This window comes from Crocuta crocuta, unplaced genomic scaffold, assembly GCF_008692635.1.
Source record: "Crocuta crocuta isolate KB4526 unplaced genomic scaffold, BGI_CrCroc_1.0 scaffold186, whole genome shotgun sequence".
Lineage (NCBI taxonomy): Eukaryota > Metazoa > Chordata > Mammalia > Carnivora > Hyaenidae > Crocuta > Crocuta crocuta.
The window spans coordinates 9,574,055-9,590,357 of record NW_027551569.1 but is presented as its reverse complement, the minus strand read 5'-3'; the positions used below and the strand labels follow the sequence as shown (position 1 = coordinate 9,590,357).

The 16,303-nt window shown below is 45.6% G+C and overlaps 1 protein-coding gene and 1 long non-coding RNA gene across 8 annotated transcripts in view; one reads left to right on the top strand and one right to left on the bottom strand.

The window, feature by feature from the left end:
- LOC144220467 (uncharacterized) overlaps window positions 1-16,303 on the bottom strand; it is a 52,195-nt gene that overhangs the window by 15,723 nt on the left and 20,169 nt on the right. The gene's annotated exons all lie outside the window — the stretch shown is intronic.
- Window positions 1-16,303, top strand: part of SIPA1L1 (signal induced proliferation associated 1 like 1) — a 354,681-nt gene that overhangs the window by 318,353 nt on the left and 20,025 nt on the right. For all 6 annotated transcript variants that reach the window (XM_077750694.1, XM_077750699.1, XM_077750698.1 and 3 more), the window contains 2 exons: window positions 13,144-13,377; window positions 14,149-14,314. In XM_077750694.1, coding sequence (XP_077606820.1) covers window positions 13,144-13,377; window positions 14,149-14,314 — 400 coding nt within the window. The remainder of the gene's footprint in view (window positions 1-13,143; window positions 13,378-14,148; window positions 14,315-16,303) is intronic.

Sequence of the window (16,303 nt, the reverse complement as noted above, 5' to 3'; positions counted from 1 at the left end):
TTCGGATTCTGTGTCTCCCTCTCTATCTGACCCGCCCCTGCTCAGGCTCGCGCTCTCTCTCTCTCTCTCTCTCTCTCTCTTAGAAATAAATAAAACATTAAAAAAATTTTTTTTAAAGAAACAGTCTTTTGAAGACACTGGAAGAAAATACTGAGCATATTTTAAAAGAAAGTGGTCTTTTCTAAGATGAACATGGCAGTATTTATGATGCCTGGCACATCCTTCACACTGCCTGCCAGACAACATCACTCCACCAGTGTTTGCTGGGGAATTCTTTTCCAGAAATTTCCTCCTGCCAGTGATGTGTTGAGGGTTGGCAGGGGCAGGGGGGTGGAAGGGGGGATGTCCAGTAGAAAAGCGTATCTAAAATGAGACATCCCATGCACCTTTCAGAACAGGAAAGCTCACATTATCCTGTATCCGTGGAGATCTCTCTGATAGGCAAAATAAATCCCATTTTTCATTTCCTCTTTTGGATTTGAGCCTAAAATCCAAAATATGACAGGATTCTCCCTTTTAGGGAGGAAAGATTCCAACAATATCTTTTTGCACCTATTGATCACTGCGGTGGCTTCTCCTTTTACCTTTCATAGTTGGCTGTCATTTATCAGTTTGCATGACAGCACCTGACCTTGCTGCCTTCTGGGCCTCCTTTTATTATTATGTCCTGAAGAAAAACTGCAGGGAAGCTGGACTTAGTTTTCATGTTCAAATGGGAATCCAGGCACAAAATCTGCCAGTAAACTCCAGATAATCTCAGTGACAGAGCGCATCTTTGATTTAATTTGGATTTGTTTAACTCGATCGGTTAAATACGCAGTTCTTTTATTGTGTGTATATTGTTACCAATGAGATTTCTGAACTTCGCACCTGAAAATGTCAGTTGGCCCCTATGGTGTGAAGCATTGCACCAGTTTTATTTCTGTTGACCGCTGCCACACTGCGGGTCTGGAAACTCCATGACCCCAAGCAGAAAGGGGGTTGGGAAAGTAGTCTTGGTGTTCTCAAGTACCAGGCACCAGTCACCTTTCCACAACTGAAAAAATAGAGTGTGTGATTCAGATGCATTAAGGAAATATTTGGAAAAGTAGAACAGAAAGCTGGACATCAAATACCATAACAACGTAATGTGTACCTAGAATCATACAACAGTCTCTCACTGTTTTGGGCACGCCCCACCATCTCCTTGGCTAATCCTGTGCATGGACTCGGACTGGTTTTCAGTTCCAAATCGTTTGTGTCGTTTCTAGGTTTAGCCTGATTTTTATCTTTTTGGTGTTGTGTTCTTTATTTCAAAAGGAGAATATCTCTTTTTTTAACATTTTTTTTAAAGTTTATTTATTTTGAGAGAGAAAGAGAGTGTGGGAGAGGGGCAGAGGGGGGGGGGGAGAGAGAGAGGGAGAGAGAGAGAGAGAGGGAGAGAGGGAGAGAGAAAGCAGGCTGCACGCTGTCAGGGCAGACCCCAGTGTGAGACTCGAACCCACAAACCGTGAGATCATGACCTGAGCTGAAACCAAGAGTCGGACACTTAACTGACACTTAACTGACCCAGGCACCCCGAAAGGAGGATATCTTTTTAAGAATGATACTCCATTTGGGGATATAGATCTCTGGTCTCATTTGTTGGCGAAAGAAAGATTATAGAGGCCTTGCCTAGAATACCATCACCATGGAGTAAGGTTGAAAAGCGCCGGGCCTGGGGCATCTGGGTGGCTCAGTCGGTTAAGTGTCCAACTTTGGCTCAGGTCATGATCTCACAGTTCGTGGGTTCGAGCCCCGCGTCGGGCTTTGTGCTGACAGCTAGCTCAGAGCCTGGAGCCTGTTTTGGATTCTGCGTCTCCCTCTCTCTCTGACCCTCCCCTGCTCACTCTGTCTCTCTCTGTCTCTCTGTGTCTCTCTCTGTCTCTCTCTCTCAGAAATAAAAAAACATTAAAAAATTAAAAAAAAAAAAAAGAAAAGCGCCGGGCCTCTGAAGCCTAAGCGGAAGACATCAGCTCTGCCCTCTCACAAATCCCAGGGCATCTACAGACTCTCCCTACCCCTCACCCCCTCTGGAAAGTAGGCACCTGGGCTTGCATTATCTGTGCGGACTGGGGCTGCCCAAAGGCCTCAAAGGATTATCTAAGTTTTCTGCTTCAAACTGACCAGGCAGAAATTATTTAAATCATCATTTGGAAATAACTCTTCTGTTGGAAGTCAAACTTACTAGGGAAGAGAAGAATGTGGTCTTTCAGGGAGGGCACAGGCCTTCCCACCCGCTGATCAGTTGAGTCACATTCATTTCTAGACTCTGGTGAGCAGGGATGTTTTGTGACTTGTCTGTTGATCTTGGCAGAGTGAGCTGGATAATCAGAGCTTTCGCAGACTTCCTTCTCTGGAGGAAAGGGGGACTTAGCCACCAAATGCAGAGTGCTGGAGAAACTAAAATCACTGCAAATTAGAGTGTTTGTGTCCTCAGAAGACAGGAATAGCAATTAATGTGGAGATCTCTTGACAGTGCATAAAAGAGCTTGTACCTGGGACTTGGTGACAGAATCTAAATTACAGTGATTAGGCTCCTCTGCGTATTTCTGGCTGGGCTGTGTTCCTACCCCCTCTGTCCTCCAGGCTCCCTGTTGATGACTCTGCAGGGTTTTGGTGGCACCCCATGAGAACTGCATTAATGTAAGTTGGTAATTACACAGGGTTGTTATATTTGCATGTCATTAAGAGAAGCCATACACACTGATAACTTTCTACATTTGAGGAGTCTGTTAAGTGCTCCGAAGTGCTACATCCTAGAATATCTGTGTATTTTCTATGAAGTTTGGAAATTGAGAGATTCTACCCCCCCTCCCACCATGGCTTTTTGACTTTCAGCTCTTAAACCACTCAAAAAAATGGCTTGTGGCGAGCACAGGAGAGATGAAGATAGTTCCAGTTTCAAAACAATCTTACCAGCTGAGTTTGATTTTTTTTTTCTTTTTTTTAGAGTTCTGGCTTGGGCAGTAGGCAGTGCTGATTTGTGTGATGACCGAAGGCCTCTTTAGCACTGTAAACAGTGGTGATGCTGACGTCAGAACCAGATTGAAGAGCACACATTATAGGGGCTGCCTGGGTGGCTCGGTCAGTTAAGCGTCCAACTTTTCATCTCCGCTCAGGTCTTGATGTCATGGTTCATGAGATGGAGCCCCCCATGGGGCTCTGCACTGATAGCGTGGAGCCTGCTTGGGACTCTCTCGCTCTCTGTCTGCCCCTCCCCAGCTCGCATGTGCTGTGCTTGCTTTCTCTCTCTCTCTGTTTCAATAAATAAACTTTAAAGGGTACCCCCCCCTTAAAGCTAAAAACCTCATAGTTGCAAGTACACATTTCTTTCATAACATCCTGTCCTGACCTGATTGAGTATCCAGGCTCAAGAGGCACCCTCATTCACCAGGCGTTCTGTTGCTTCCTCTTGATTCCGGTAGGCCCCCCAGAGCTCTGCAGCCAGTCAGTACACTCATGTGATGACTTACTTTTTCCTGCCATCCAGCACTAGAGGATGTCTCACCCAGTATGTTCTTCCTAAGCACCTTCACATGTTGTGTGCCACCATGAGTATGGTAGGCAGGTGCTCAGTACATCTTAGTGATCAAGTATGGATAACTTGTTCCTTAATGATCTCACTTTTTGCCTGAAAACTCAAGGCCCCCACTAAGAATCCAATTCAAAATAACATAAATCCTCAATTTCCGATGGCTACTGTATGTCAAAGCTTCTTGTAAAGAAGTGTCAATACTTGCACAGAGCTGTGTGCTTATGTACAGTTATGTGTGTAAGTCCCTGTACAGTGCGAACTTGTAGTAAGGTCATTTCTGTGAAAGCTTTTCATCTGCAAAATACAACCAGGGAGGACTTTTTAATTGCTTGTATACAAATAATCAGTGTCTGAGTATAAGTTGGTCAGTGTCTGACATTCACTGGAAGGGCCAATTAAAGTCCAGGATAAATGCCTGTGCACAGTCATTAGTCCAGTTCAGTTTTACGAATGTGCTTTTTCCCGTTGAGTTAATAAGTCTGCTATTCAAACCAGAATGTAAATTTCCTGAGAGTGCAGAAGGGCTTCTTACGTTTAGTTTACGTTGCACATGGGCACCTGCCTCGGGCTCCTGTAGCACCCTGGACTGTGTGTGTGTGTGTGTGTGTGTGTGTGTGTTACTGCTGGCATGTGTTAGAGCCGCTGTGTGTCAGTTTTGTTCTCTGCCCTCTTTGGCAGAGTGTATGTAGTAAATATGCCTTTTTGTTTAGAAATTATCCTGCCGTCTTTATCTGGAACAATTCTCTCTTAAATATCTTCTGCCTAGGATTTTCCTAATTGCTAACAATTCGTTGTCTCTCATCTACACTTCTTTCCTAAGGTGAGAAGATTCTCTTTCTAAGTTTCATGAGCTAATTCTTCAGAATTTGAAAGTGTAGCCTCTAACATGACAAACCCAGAACTTCTCTTCAACATGTTGCTGGCTTCTCTTGCCTTATGTTTGTAGATCATTTTCACTGATAATTTTCCACTCTGTGGTCCGACACCCAGTGGACATTTCAGGATTCTATTGCATTTTGCTTTTATAGCAGAACTCCAGGTGCTCTGTGCTAGGGTCCTGTGCCCCATTTCTTCCGGTTTACAGGAGTGGGGATTATTTTATCCAGATTGCACTGGTGTTCAGCTAATCTCAAAGACCGAGAAACAGAACCATCATGGCTGAAATGTTCAGTGTACTTTGAGAAAATGAGGTTTCTGTCAAGCTGCCAATGGCAGATTGCTTGGGGTCATGCTCGCTGACACAAAGCTTAACATACTTTGTTCTACGATGCAACTAATTCATTCATCCTGTTGGTAGGGAAAGCTCAGATTCTCCAAATACCATTAAATCGTAAGACCAAAAGGAATCCTGAAAGAACACAGTCCATTCCTTGTCCTATTCAAACCATCCTACCAGGATGAGAACTTGTCCAACTGCTTCAAAAGGGGGGCAGGGGTAAGGTAAGTCCAAGAAGAGAGTCCATGACCTTTCTGAGCAATTTCAGTCTTTATCACGTCCTCTACAGCTTCAGAACTGTCTACGTATCTGAAATTCCTCTTGCTGCAGCTTAAATACACAATTAAGAGAGAATAAAAATGGTTTCTCTGAGCTGAGTCTTTTCTAAACATAAAGAAGATTTTTGAAGTTTGAGATTATAAAATGTGTAGACCCCAACAAGAGACCATCTGAAAAACAACAAAAAATGTAAGAAATTCTGTAACAGCCCTCCACCTCTAGCCAAGTCAAGAGAGAAATGTCGGGAAAAGAAATTTGCATCCTGAGATCCAGCCAGGTTCAAGTCCAGGCCATTTCACCAAGTCCCTTCTGTGATCTGACAGTACCTGGTCTGCTTAGTAAATGGCTGTTGTATGTTTGTGAGAATAAGAAAAGGTTATCAAATGTATTGCAAGCTGTGAACGTTGAGACAAAACGTTTTCTGGTATTTCCTTTTTCAACCTCTCCATCGCCGACCTTAATGAGGTTAGCTCGTTACTGTTTCTTCAACAAATGTGTGTCTCCCCCAGGTCCTGTAACTGTCCTGTATATGTTTCATTCTATAATTATATTTTTGCTTCTCATGTTTCCTGTTTGGTTTTCTTTGTCCTTTTTGGATGCCAGACCTGAACATGACTTCTTAGCTGTGCCTTAAAAGTGATAATATTCATACTTGTCATGTTAGCTCCCTGTTAACTAACTCACTCTGGTAACCAGCTCAACATCACGAACTTGTCAGCTTGTGGTCCACACTGACCCCTAAAGCCTCTTCTGCAACCTATGCCTTGCCGCTCATGTCCCTATATGCTTTTGTGTTAGTGTGCCCTTGTACTTATTAAACATCTCGTGTTATAGATTCACAGTTTTCTTTACCACAGTCTCTTGGATGTTCCCTTAATCATTCCTACTTCTTTTTTCCCTGATCCTTTAGAATTAGTGTCTCTTGAAGCCCTCCTAAATTGTGGGGCCCAGTATTGGACAGAATTGGCTTGTATTGAACACGGTGGGAGGAAGGGTCCTCCTTAATCATATCCTCCACATTATCTGTCACCCAGAGGTTTATTTCTTTATTTGTGCAAGTAATCATAGGAAGCCCAGTCTCCTCCCTCCCCTTGGTGTTAGGCCAACACTCAGCCTTTATGCAGATCTCGTCATAGCCACGAGACAGGGGACTAAATGCTGGTCTCCCCTTCTCAAAGTATCATCCTTCCTTAGCGGGCCCAGCCTGTCTCAAATGTGTCCCTCTGTGTCACGCCTGGAGACGAGATGACTCCCTGGTGTTTCCTTCGGCAGCACAGGAGGTGGCAGATGCGTGCCACGGGAGGCGGTGGTCTCCGTGACAGAGCAGGGATGCAGGGGAGCATGCAGGCCCTCAGAGCCGTGGCACTCGGGCCTTTGACACCTAGCGTGCAGGCTGCCCCGGCGTGTGTGGTTCACCCCTTTGCAGGGTCAACGAGCAGGTGTGGCCCCTCCTTTGTGAAGTGGCAGCCGCTGTGACCAGCAGATTGGTCATCTAGCATCCTCTCCTGTAAAGTCTTAACCACAGCCAGGAATGTCCCATAACTGCCTTGCAGCGCGTTTGGTTCATGGTTTCATGGGCTTGAGATGAGAGGTTTGTATAGAGACTGTCCCAGATGTGGAGTTAACCCGGGTGCCTCTGTGAGGTATCGTGTGTGTGTGTGTGTGTGTGTCTTCCTTTTCAAAATTTATGTCCTGGAATGACCAAACAAATCAAAGCCTGGCCCATTTGTAGGAAAGGGGAAATGCCCTATAGTTTATATACAAAGTACAGCTGGTGGTCTCTTCGTGTGGAGTCCGGGAGCACTGTGACTGAATTCTAAGTGGCTCCAGGTTGGCCAGCCTCACGGTTAGACTCACTTTTGATTCAGTGAGGAAAGCAGCAGACCTTGTATGTGTCACTTCCTAATGTATCCATTGCTGTTCTCTTTTCCTTCCATATTATTCACCCGTTACCTTTTTACACAGCTCTCCCGTGGAGAGATCTAATTTGCCATGGGTAAAACCGAATTGCAGCATATTGAATTAACGTGAAGTCTCCAGGATAATGAAACAACCCGGTCACACAGTTCCCCGGTAGAAGTGTGAAGCTGACGGCTTCATTTGAGTTGTTTTGTGATTAAAGGCACCTCAGAGATTTTCAGGGGAAGTGTGTGGTTGCGTGTCCCTCCAGGTGGTTTGGGGGCCACAGGGTTGGTCACCTTCAAGTGGCCCCACTAGCAGCAGGGCCCGGGGAATCCTTAGGGGGGACTTTGTGAAAATACAGATTTCTGGAGCTCTCGAAGATCTGACTTATGTCAAGGAATCTTCATTTATATCAATACCTGCAGGTCGCCACAGTCCACGGCTGGGGAAACCCTGCTCCAGTGGCGTCACCATCTTGATCTTGACAATATGAAGCTGGGATTTCGATGAAGTCATGACACTATGACTAATTCAACTGATTTGAGCAGTGGTTCTCCAGCCGCGTGCACACTTGGGGAGGAGTCTGCAAAAATATGTAACCTAGCACCTCCCCAGCTCTATTGAACTGAAGTGTCTGGGATTAGCACCCAAGATGGTGTGTTTTGAAAGTCCCCAGGTGATCCTCATGTGCCTTTTTGGAGTTAGAGGCCAAGTGTACCAAAGTGCTCACCTTGCTTCATGCTGTGAGTTGTATACTTTAAAGAAGGAAGGACTACCAATGAATTATTCATTTGTTTTTTTGCTTTTACCTTTGTTCCCAAATCTAATCAATCGTTAAGTAGGGCTGTCTTGATTATAACCATCAGTGAATAAAAGTTTTGCTGTTATTTCACACCTGGGAGCTCATGCCAGGCATCACGTTCACAGATAAAACCAATAAGCGGGGTCTGTGGTCTTACGTAAGAAATTACCCTTTTAAGAATATGCTTGTAAATGGAAGCATAATCTGTAGATTTAATTATTTCTTGCAATAAAAATAAAGCAACATCCAGTTTTAAATACAGAGTGAATAAAATACAGAGTCTTCGTACATAACTCTCTTAACATTAAAATGAATGGTTAATTTATTTGACAGTTTCTTTCATCAGATATTGAAGGTCTACAGTGGCCAGGGACTGTGTTAGGCACGGAGAATACAGCAGTGAAACAAAAATGTCAGCCCTTGTGGGGCTTAGATTTAAGTGGGGGAGACAGACCACCAGTAAAGTAAAGAAGTTAGATAGATGGTGCGCTCCATACATGCTAAAGAGAAACCCTTTGTCCAGCAGGTATTTTACTGGGTGTCTGGTGTATGCTGGCATTGTGAGATACACAAAAGAAAAATCTCTGCCTTCAAAGAGTTCATAATCTAGTTTTAAAAAACTTCCTGAATGCCTCCCAGGGAAACGGAACTAATGAAATTCACAGAGGAAGCAAAGAGCTCCGAAGAACTGGTGTATGCTGCATATATTGCTCTCTCTCTGATGTTCCCAAGGCTTTTCTATAACTTTCCTTTTCACACAGTCTGGACCTGCTGGCGAAAACGGGCAGAGCTATTTTGTAAAACAAGGAGGAATGCTTTATAAATTAATGAACTACGCAATTTACTCTTCATTCTCACGGCTAATTATTTCTACTCTGACCAAACATTGAGTCTTTGAAAGCCCCAGGGCTCTGCATGCCCTGCCATCACATCAGGATACTTGTTGCTGAGAAAGGGAAAATATGGGTGACCCAAATGCACCGGGGGTACGGTGGTTCTCAGGTTACGGGTTAAAGGGCCACAGCATCAGCGGGAACGAGTCGGAAGCACATATTCCCACATGCTCCCTCCCACCCCCAACTCGTTCAGTCTCTGGGGTGGGGCCCTGCCGTATATATTTTAACTCGCCTAGAATGTGAGCACCAGATCTAGTATTAACACCACTTGCACGTGCTGGTGGATACTGATGGAGGCAAAGCAAGCACAGGACTATTCAAGATTCAAGATGAGAGGTGCGCATGTTAGACCGTGACTTATTTTTCACTCTGTGGGCATCTGCTCCAGATCGTAATCACAGATGAGGCTTGAGAACCACCCCCCCATATCTGTGTTACAAGTGTGTATGAGGTGCATATAATCAGGTGGGGAAAGGCCTCAAACCAAAGATAAGCTGTTGTCCCGAAGTGAGCCATACATAACCACAAGCCTGTCATCTGGTGGCAAGTGACCCAGAACGCTGCGCTCTCACTATTTCAGAAGCTCCTGGTGACACTTTCTCTGCTACTGGGTGTTTGCTGTGAACCTGAGTCTCTGGTGCTCCTGTGTCCGAGCTCCTTTGCCTCTGTCTTTATGCCCTTCCTGCTTCACCTATTCACTTGTAGTCTGTTTTCCATAAGAGACCTACTGTTATTTTGTTCTCAGTGATTTAGATAAGGCACTCATGGAGGAGTTACGTATTCAAGGTAAAAACTAAGTGAGACTGCATCGTTTTGAAATTTATGTTGCCCTTTGAGGTCTTGTAAGGGGTTTTTTTTTTCTTTCATCCTTTCTTTCCCTTCCTCTCTAGCTACAAAAATCTCTGGGAAGAAGAAAAATTGTTAGAGTAACCAGAATATGACTGGGCATTTCTTTTTGAAATTTGAAAAGAACCTCCTCCTTAGTTACAAAAATAAAAGAGACAGTTATGTTTGATGTGAAGTGTTAAGGCCCAGTTAGTGTGGGAAACATGCCGGGTCACCTCTGTCCTGTGGCTTGTCCCCCGCCCTGCTTGTGGCCTAGCTTCATGGTATGTAGGGCTTGTCCCTCCAGGTCATCGACTTCTTAGGTATTTTTGTGGGTATGTTCTCACTGAAGTGTACCATTTATCCAAAAGGAGGCACAGGTCATACGTGTTCATCCACTTGCATTTTCACAAAGTGAATGTGCCCATGGGAATCACCACCCAAATCCAGAACTGGAACTTAGCCAACATCCAGACCCCCATCCCCCCCACTCCTCTCACTTGCTTTCCCTGGTCATTCCCACCTCCTCCCGAAGGTAAACACAGTCTTGAGTCCTAAAATCACACATGCATTTTGCCTAGTTTAGGGTTTATATAAATGGAATCCCACCATCTGTTTTATTCTGTGTCTCATGTCTTTAAGTCAACATTACGCTGGTGAGACTCACCCATGTGTTGCAGGTAGCATTGCTGTATTAACCTTACGTTGTGAGAATCTACCGCAGGTCATGTACCCATCCCACTGTTGCACATTTGCAGTGTTTCCAGTTTAGGGGTGTCACGGACATGTCCTTTGGTATACATATGTGTGCATCTCTCGTGAGTATGTACCTAGGAGTGGGGTTGCTATGTCATATGATACACGTGCAGCTTTCACAGAGACTGAACCAGTTTGTCACACACCCAGATTGTGGCAAGTAACACTCGCATCGGCAGGGTGTGCACATTGCAGTCACCATCCTTTCTAGCACTTGCTGTCAGAAGTCTTTTTAATTTTAGCCACTCTGGTGGGTGTGTACTGGTTCCTCTTTTGACTTCCATTTGCATTTTCCTAATAACTCATGATGTTGAGCACCAATGTGTATTGGTCTTGTAGATATTGTTTGTGAAATCCCTTTTTTCAGATCTTTCCCCATTTTGTCTGTATGATGGTCTGTCTTCTTGATTTTTAGGAGTTCTGTATTCTGGATAGGAGCCCATTGTTGGACCTGTGTTTTATACATCTTCTTCTCTGTGTCTTTTGATGAATACACATTCTTAACTTTCAACGGGGTTGAGTCCTTTCCTTTATGATCCTTTAAAGAGACCTCTGCCTCTATCATAAAGATCTTCTTCGTGGTACAGTCCAGAATCTTTAGATCTACGTTTAAATACACAAGCCAGCTGGAATTGATATTTAGGTAAGGCTGCAGGTGGGGCTTCAAGCTCACTTTCATCTGTGTGTAGTATCTCCTGTCTCAGCACCGCTAAGATTTGGGGCTTTTGGTTTTGTTCATTTGCTTAGTTTTTAAGTAAGAAATGTTTTTGTTTGAGAATAGTTTTTGATTTGCGGAAAACTTACAAAGACCGTAGAGAGTTCCCATGTACCCCTCACCCAGTGGCCCCCGCTGCTGGCCTCCTGGTGCCTGTTCCTGTGGTGCATTTGTCGTAGCTCAGGAGTCCGTATTGACGCATTATGAAAAGTCCGTACTTTATTCAGATGGGGACCATTGGTTTTTGACCAACGAAGTGCTGTTGGCAAATGCTCTGAGACCTCATCCTGGTCACTGAACCTTCGATGACAACGTCCATTGAGCCAGCGTCTTTGGTCTCAGCCTAAACTGAAGAGCTCGGTGGGGCTCACGTGGTGTGAACATAGGGCCTGTGAGATCATGGGGAGGGAGGTGTGGAAATTCTGCCATCGAAGGGTCTCCAGCTTCATAGGCCACCTCCACTCTCAGCCCCAGTTTTTAAACCTCTGAGTTTTAATGCGTGATGAGTGAGTAGCCTTCTCCCGGGGTCCTGTAGGCTTTAGTTCTGTAATCTTTAACCAAAGTTTAAAATCCATCGATGACGGACAGCTTTTTATTTTTATATTTAGTCACCATGTTGCACATTAATAACATCCCCAGGGCTCTCTTCTATGTGGATGTTTATACCTTTTGACCCACTTCTCCCCACCTCTACCCCAACCTGGGGCAACCACCAATCTGTTCTCTGTATCTGTGGGCTCATTTTATTTTAGATGGCACACATAAGTGAGATCATACAGTATTTGTCTTTGTCTGACTTATTTCAATTAGCATTAAGTCCTCAAGATCCATTTTATATTGTTGCAAATGGCAGTATGTCCTTTTTATGGCTGCGTAATATTTCACTGTATATGTATACCATATTTTCTTTAACCATTTATCCATCAGTGGACACTTAGGTTGTTTCCATATCTTGGCTCTTGATAATAATGTTGCAGTGAACATGGGAAGAGTGTAGATACTTTCAAGTTAGTGTTTTCATTTTCTGTGGACAAATACCCAGATGTGGAATTTCTGGATCATATGGGAGTTCTAATTTTTTCCAATTTTTTGAGGAACCTTCATACTGTTTTTCATAGTGGCCGCACCAATTTATATTCCCGCCAGCAGTGCAGAAGGGCTCCCTTTGCTCCACACCCTTTTCAACACCTGTTATTTTTTGTCTTGTTGGTAATAGCCATTCTGACAGGTGTGAGGTGATATTTCATTGTGGTTTAGATTTGCATTTCCCAGATACTCAGTGAGGTGGAGCGTCTTTCATGTACTTGTTAGCCATCTGTAGATCTTCTTTGGAAAAATGTTTTATTCAGATTCTATGCCCATTTTTAATCACATTTCTTTTTCTATTGAGTTACAGGAGTTCTTTATATATTCTGGATATTAAGCTCTTGGCAGAATATGATTTGCATTCATTTTATTGACGGTTTCCTTTGCCGTACAGCTTACTTCGATATGGTTACACTTGCTTTTTTCTTTTTTTTTTTTTTGCTTTTGCTTGCCATAAACACCATGGCACCATGGCCAAGGTCGATGTCAAGGAGCTTACCCCCTGTGATTTCCTCTAGGAGTTTTGTGGTTTCAGGTCTTAACGTTCAAGTCTTTAGAGAATCGGTCTTAATGCCAGATACCATGGGGAAGGAGACCTCAGTGTGCCCCTTTGGCCTGGGATGTGGGTGTGTGGAGAACTGTATGCCTGATCCAGTGTCATGTCCCTTCCTCAGCCCAGACCTGGGGAGCATCACCAGGAGCCCTGGGTCTGAGGAAGCCGAGGCAGACAGCCACTGAGACTGCTAGACCTGTTATTGCCAATTCTCCTGTTCCTTGCCTCTCCCAGGCTTCACCGTAGCAAACCTCAGTGTGCCAGCATGTTTCAAGGCATCCCTGACCGTCTTAACTATTTTTACCTTTTAACTTAAAAGTTCAGACTCATCCCCAGTGACCATGTTTCATTTTCACAGCAGACCTTTAAATTAAGGCGAGAAAACAAGACTGTTTTGGCTAGCCAGCCCATCCCCATTACTGTTTGACGATGTACTCATTGCTCTTTAACCTGGCCGTCACCCCTATCCTGGATGACACCTCCACAGCCGCTGTGCTGACCCTGGGATGTACGCGTGCACACCGGGGTCGTTTTGTCTCTGTCCTGCTTCTCCTCAGCACCATGAGCTCCCGACACTCTCCCAGCCCCGTTGTCTTCACCAGTGCCAGAAGCTCCCCTAAGGAAGAGCTCCATCCTGCCACCTCACAGCTCCTACCTTCCTCCTCCTCCTCCTCCTCCTCGTCTGGTCCTAGGACTTTCTACCCTCGCCAGGGCGCCACCAGCAAGTACCTGATTGGTTGGAAGAAACCCGAAGGAACCATAAACTCCGTGGGATTCATGGACACAAGAAAGTAAGAATTCTTTTGCTTCTCTTCCTTGGGTGGTTTGCTTTCAACATGGTGGAGGATGGAAAAGGTTGGGGCCATTTCCTACAAGAGGGGAGGCCCGCTGGGGTCTGGGAAGGCACTGGTGTTTGGTAGGGAGATTTGTTTTTTCTTCTCCTGAGTAAAACCGGTCTTCAGTTATTTCTCTGCTTCATTCCTTAAATAAGATGTGTGGCAAAACACTGATTTGAGAATCTTCGATCTCATCGGAAAGAGTATGTCCGAAGAACAGACTTTGGGATAAATGACCGTCTAGCACTAGTACGCCACTACCCCTTTGGTGATATTAATCACAGCCTTCCCATGTAATCTTTAGCGGGGCCGGGAGCCACCAGAGGGAGCAGTAGAATGGGACTACCCTGAATATAAAGAACTTTTTGACAAAGTAGTACAGCAAGAAAAAAAAAGAGAAACAAAAACCCTAAGTGATTCCTTCAATTATGTTGTTTGTGTTAGTACAAAACTTACGCTTGGGATTCATAGCCTGTAGTCTTTTATTAATAAGTCTTGCTAATTTGGGCTTAGTGGAGCTAACAGTTTCCTGTAGAGAAGAGTGATTTATCCATCGGAATTTTTTCTTTTGCGTTTAGAGTGCTGGTGTGTTTCACAAACAGGTAGCCCAGCAGCGTCGCTGTTTCTCTCCAGTACTTCCCCACCGACTTACAGCCTCGGGGCCCATCGCCCCCTCCCCTCAACCTTGCCAGCGGGGCTGCCACCTTCTCTTCCCTTTCCTTCCAGGCGTCACCAGAGCGACGGCAACGAGATAGCCCACACCAGGCTGCGTGCCTCAACCAGGGACCTCCGGGCGTCCCCCAAGCCGGCCTCCAAGTCCACCATTGAGGAGGACCTCAAGAAACTCATCGACCTGGAAAGCCCAACTCCCGAGTCGCAGAAGAACTTTAAGGTACAGGGCAGAGCCCGGGGACGATGGCAGTCAGGGAGGCCAGACGGGAAGGGGCCGCTCGCCGCAGGGGCACCCTCCTGGCTCACGGCCCCTCTTCCGTGGAGCCCACCTTCCCACTGTCACCCCCTCTTCCTCAAAACTGGTTCACACTGGGGTGTTCTGTCTCCGCCGCCACACCTCTTAGTCTGCCTTCAGACTAAGCTGTCCCTTCCGCCACCACGTTTTCTTAGGCGCACCCCACTCCCAGCGCACGAGCCACGCTCCTGATGGAACAGTATCGGCTCAGACAACATTGCTTCTGAGAACTCTGCAGAGGCACCTGCGGCTCCCTTGTCAGTTTCCTGTAAAGACTTTAGTGTCTTCTGCCCGAAGGGCCCCTCCACTGACAAGGAGCCCCCACGGCAGCCTGCACCCCAGCCTCGCCTGTGCCCCCTGACCCGCCAGGCAGGCCCACCAGCTGCGCGCCACATGCCGTACCGTCACGCAGAAACTGGCTGATGGACACTCACTCCACCCCTTTGCCCCCCAAAAGCCACCTCTTCAGCCCAGCAAACTAGTTCTATACCACATACCTTCAGAATTTTCTAGGCTCTCTTACTTCACACAGCCTTCTCTCCACTTCCCTCCCAGAACTGCAGGTGAGAAACGCCTTCCCAGCCCCCTTCCCCATCATGTCATGCACATGCTCAGGTGCGTGTTTGTGTGTCAGTGGCCAGACCTTTGCATGACCACATGGAAGGTTTGTTCCACTCCCCGCAGCTCTGAAGACCACTGACGCCTACTCGAGGCTCTCGACAGTGTGCGATCTCACACTCCCAGGACCCAGAGCTGCTTGTTGCTTGGGGCCCAAGCGTATTTGGCTCTGAGCTTAAGGCATTCCTGTCTGTGGTGTGTTGTGTAGCCCTAGGAGACGGGAGTCAAGGTCGGGGGCAGCAGACTTGGACATGTTATGTGCTCTAGGCTCTTAGTAAATGACTGGCAGTCTGTTTAAAGTGACCAGAAAGTGTAATTTAAGAACTCTTGACAATTGATTGAAAATGTAAGCCACACCATTTCCCTGAACGCTCCCTGTCCTCAAACTGGGATCAGAGTGCAGGGGGACCTGCCCAGCGGGATGAGCCGTGTGACCCTGCCCTCACCACTGCTGTGTGTGACGTACGTGCCTGTGTGTGTGCGTGTGTGTCTGTCTGTCTTCCTCAAGACAGGCCAGATTTACCTCCTAAGCTTCAAAATCCACATTTACAGAAATTAAATGTATTCCAAAGGCCTTTCTGGAGTTCTGCTGAGAAATAGATTTATTAACATAAATAGTAACATCATAAATCACTTTAAAGACTTGCCGTTCTTGATTTCTGTAGTTTGTTTTATAAGGCAGCACTTAAGACGTCTGACTTCTCACCCAGGGCTCAGATGGTTTCCTTAGCAACCTTGCGAAAGATAGTGCTTGAAACTTCTTCCTTTATCTATCAGAACCCAAAGAGGTGTATTAAAATGTTTACGTACCAGTTTCAAACTAAAAATTATTTCAGATTTCTCCTGTGAGGTTAGAGGAAAATAAAACTTGCCCTGAATGGAATCTTTCCTCCAATTCTCAGTTTAACTTTTTTTTTTCTCTAGGAGAGGGGCAAACTCCATTCTTTCAATTTACTTATGCATTAGAAATAATTGAAAGCAAATGTCTGTTTTCCCCTTCTTCCAGTTCTTGGCTTTTATTTCCAAGATGAATTATTTTAACATTCCTCGCTGAAGCGGGAGTACGCTTTGTGCCACGGCTGTATCACCATGAGACCCTCCGTTGCTGGGAAAGGCTGCAGGCAGGGCTGGAAATAAGGCTCTTTTCCCTCCGCTGTCCTCCTTTTGGGTTTGGTTTCAGAGGAGTTTAGCTGAGTAGCTCTGTGTGTCTTCCAAGATTCTCTGCCTGAACGCCCAAGGCTCTGCTGTGTCAGAAAGGCCAGCGTGCTCCTGAGAGGTCTTCCAGGCCATGCCTGG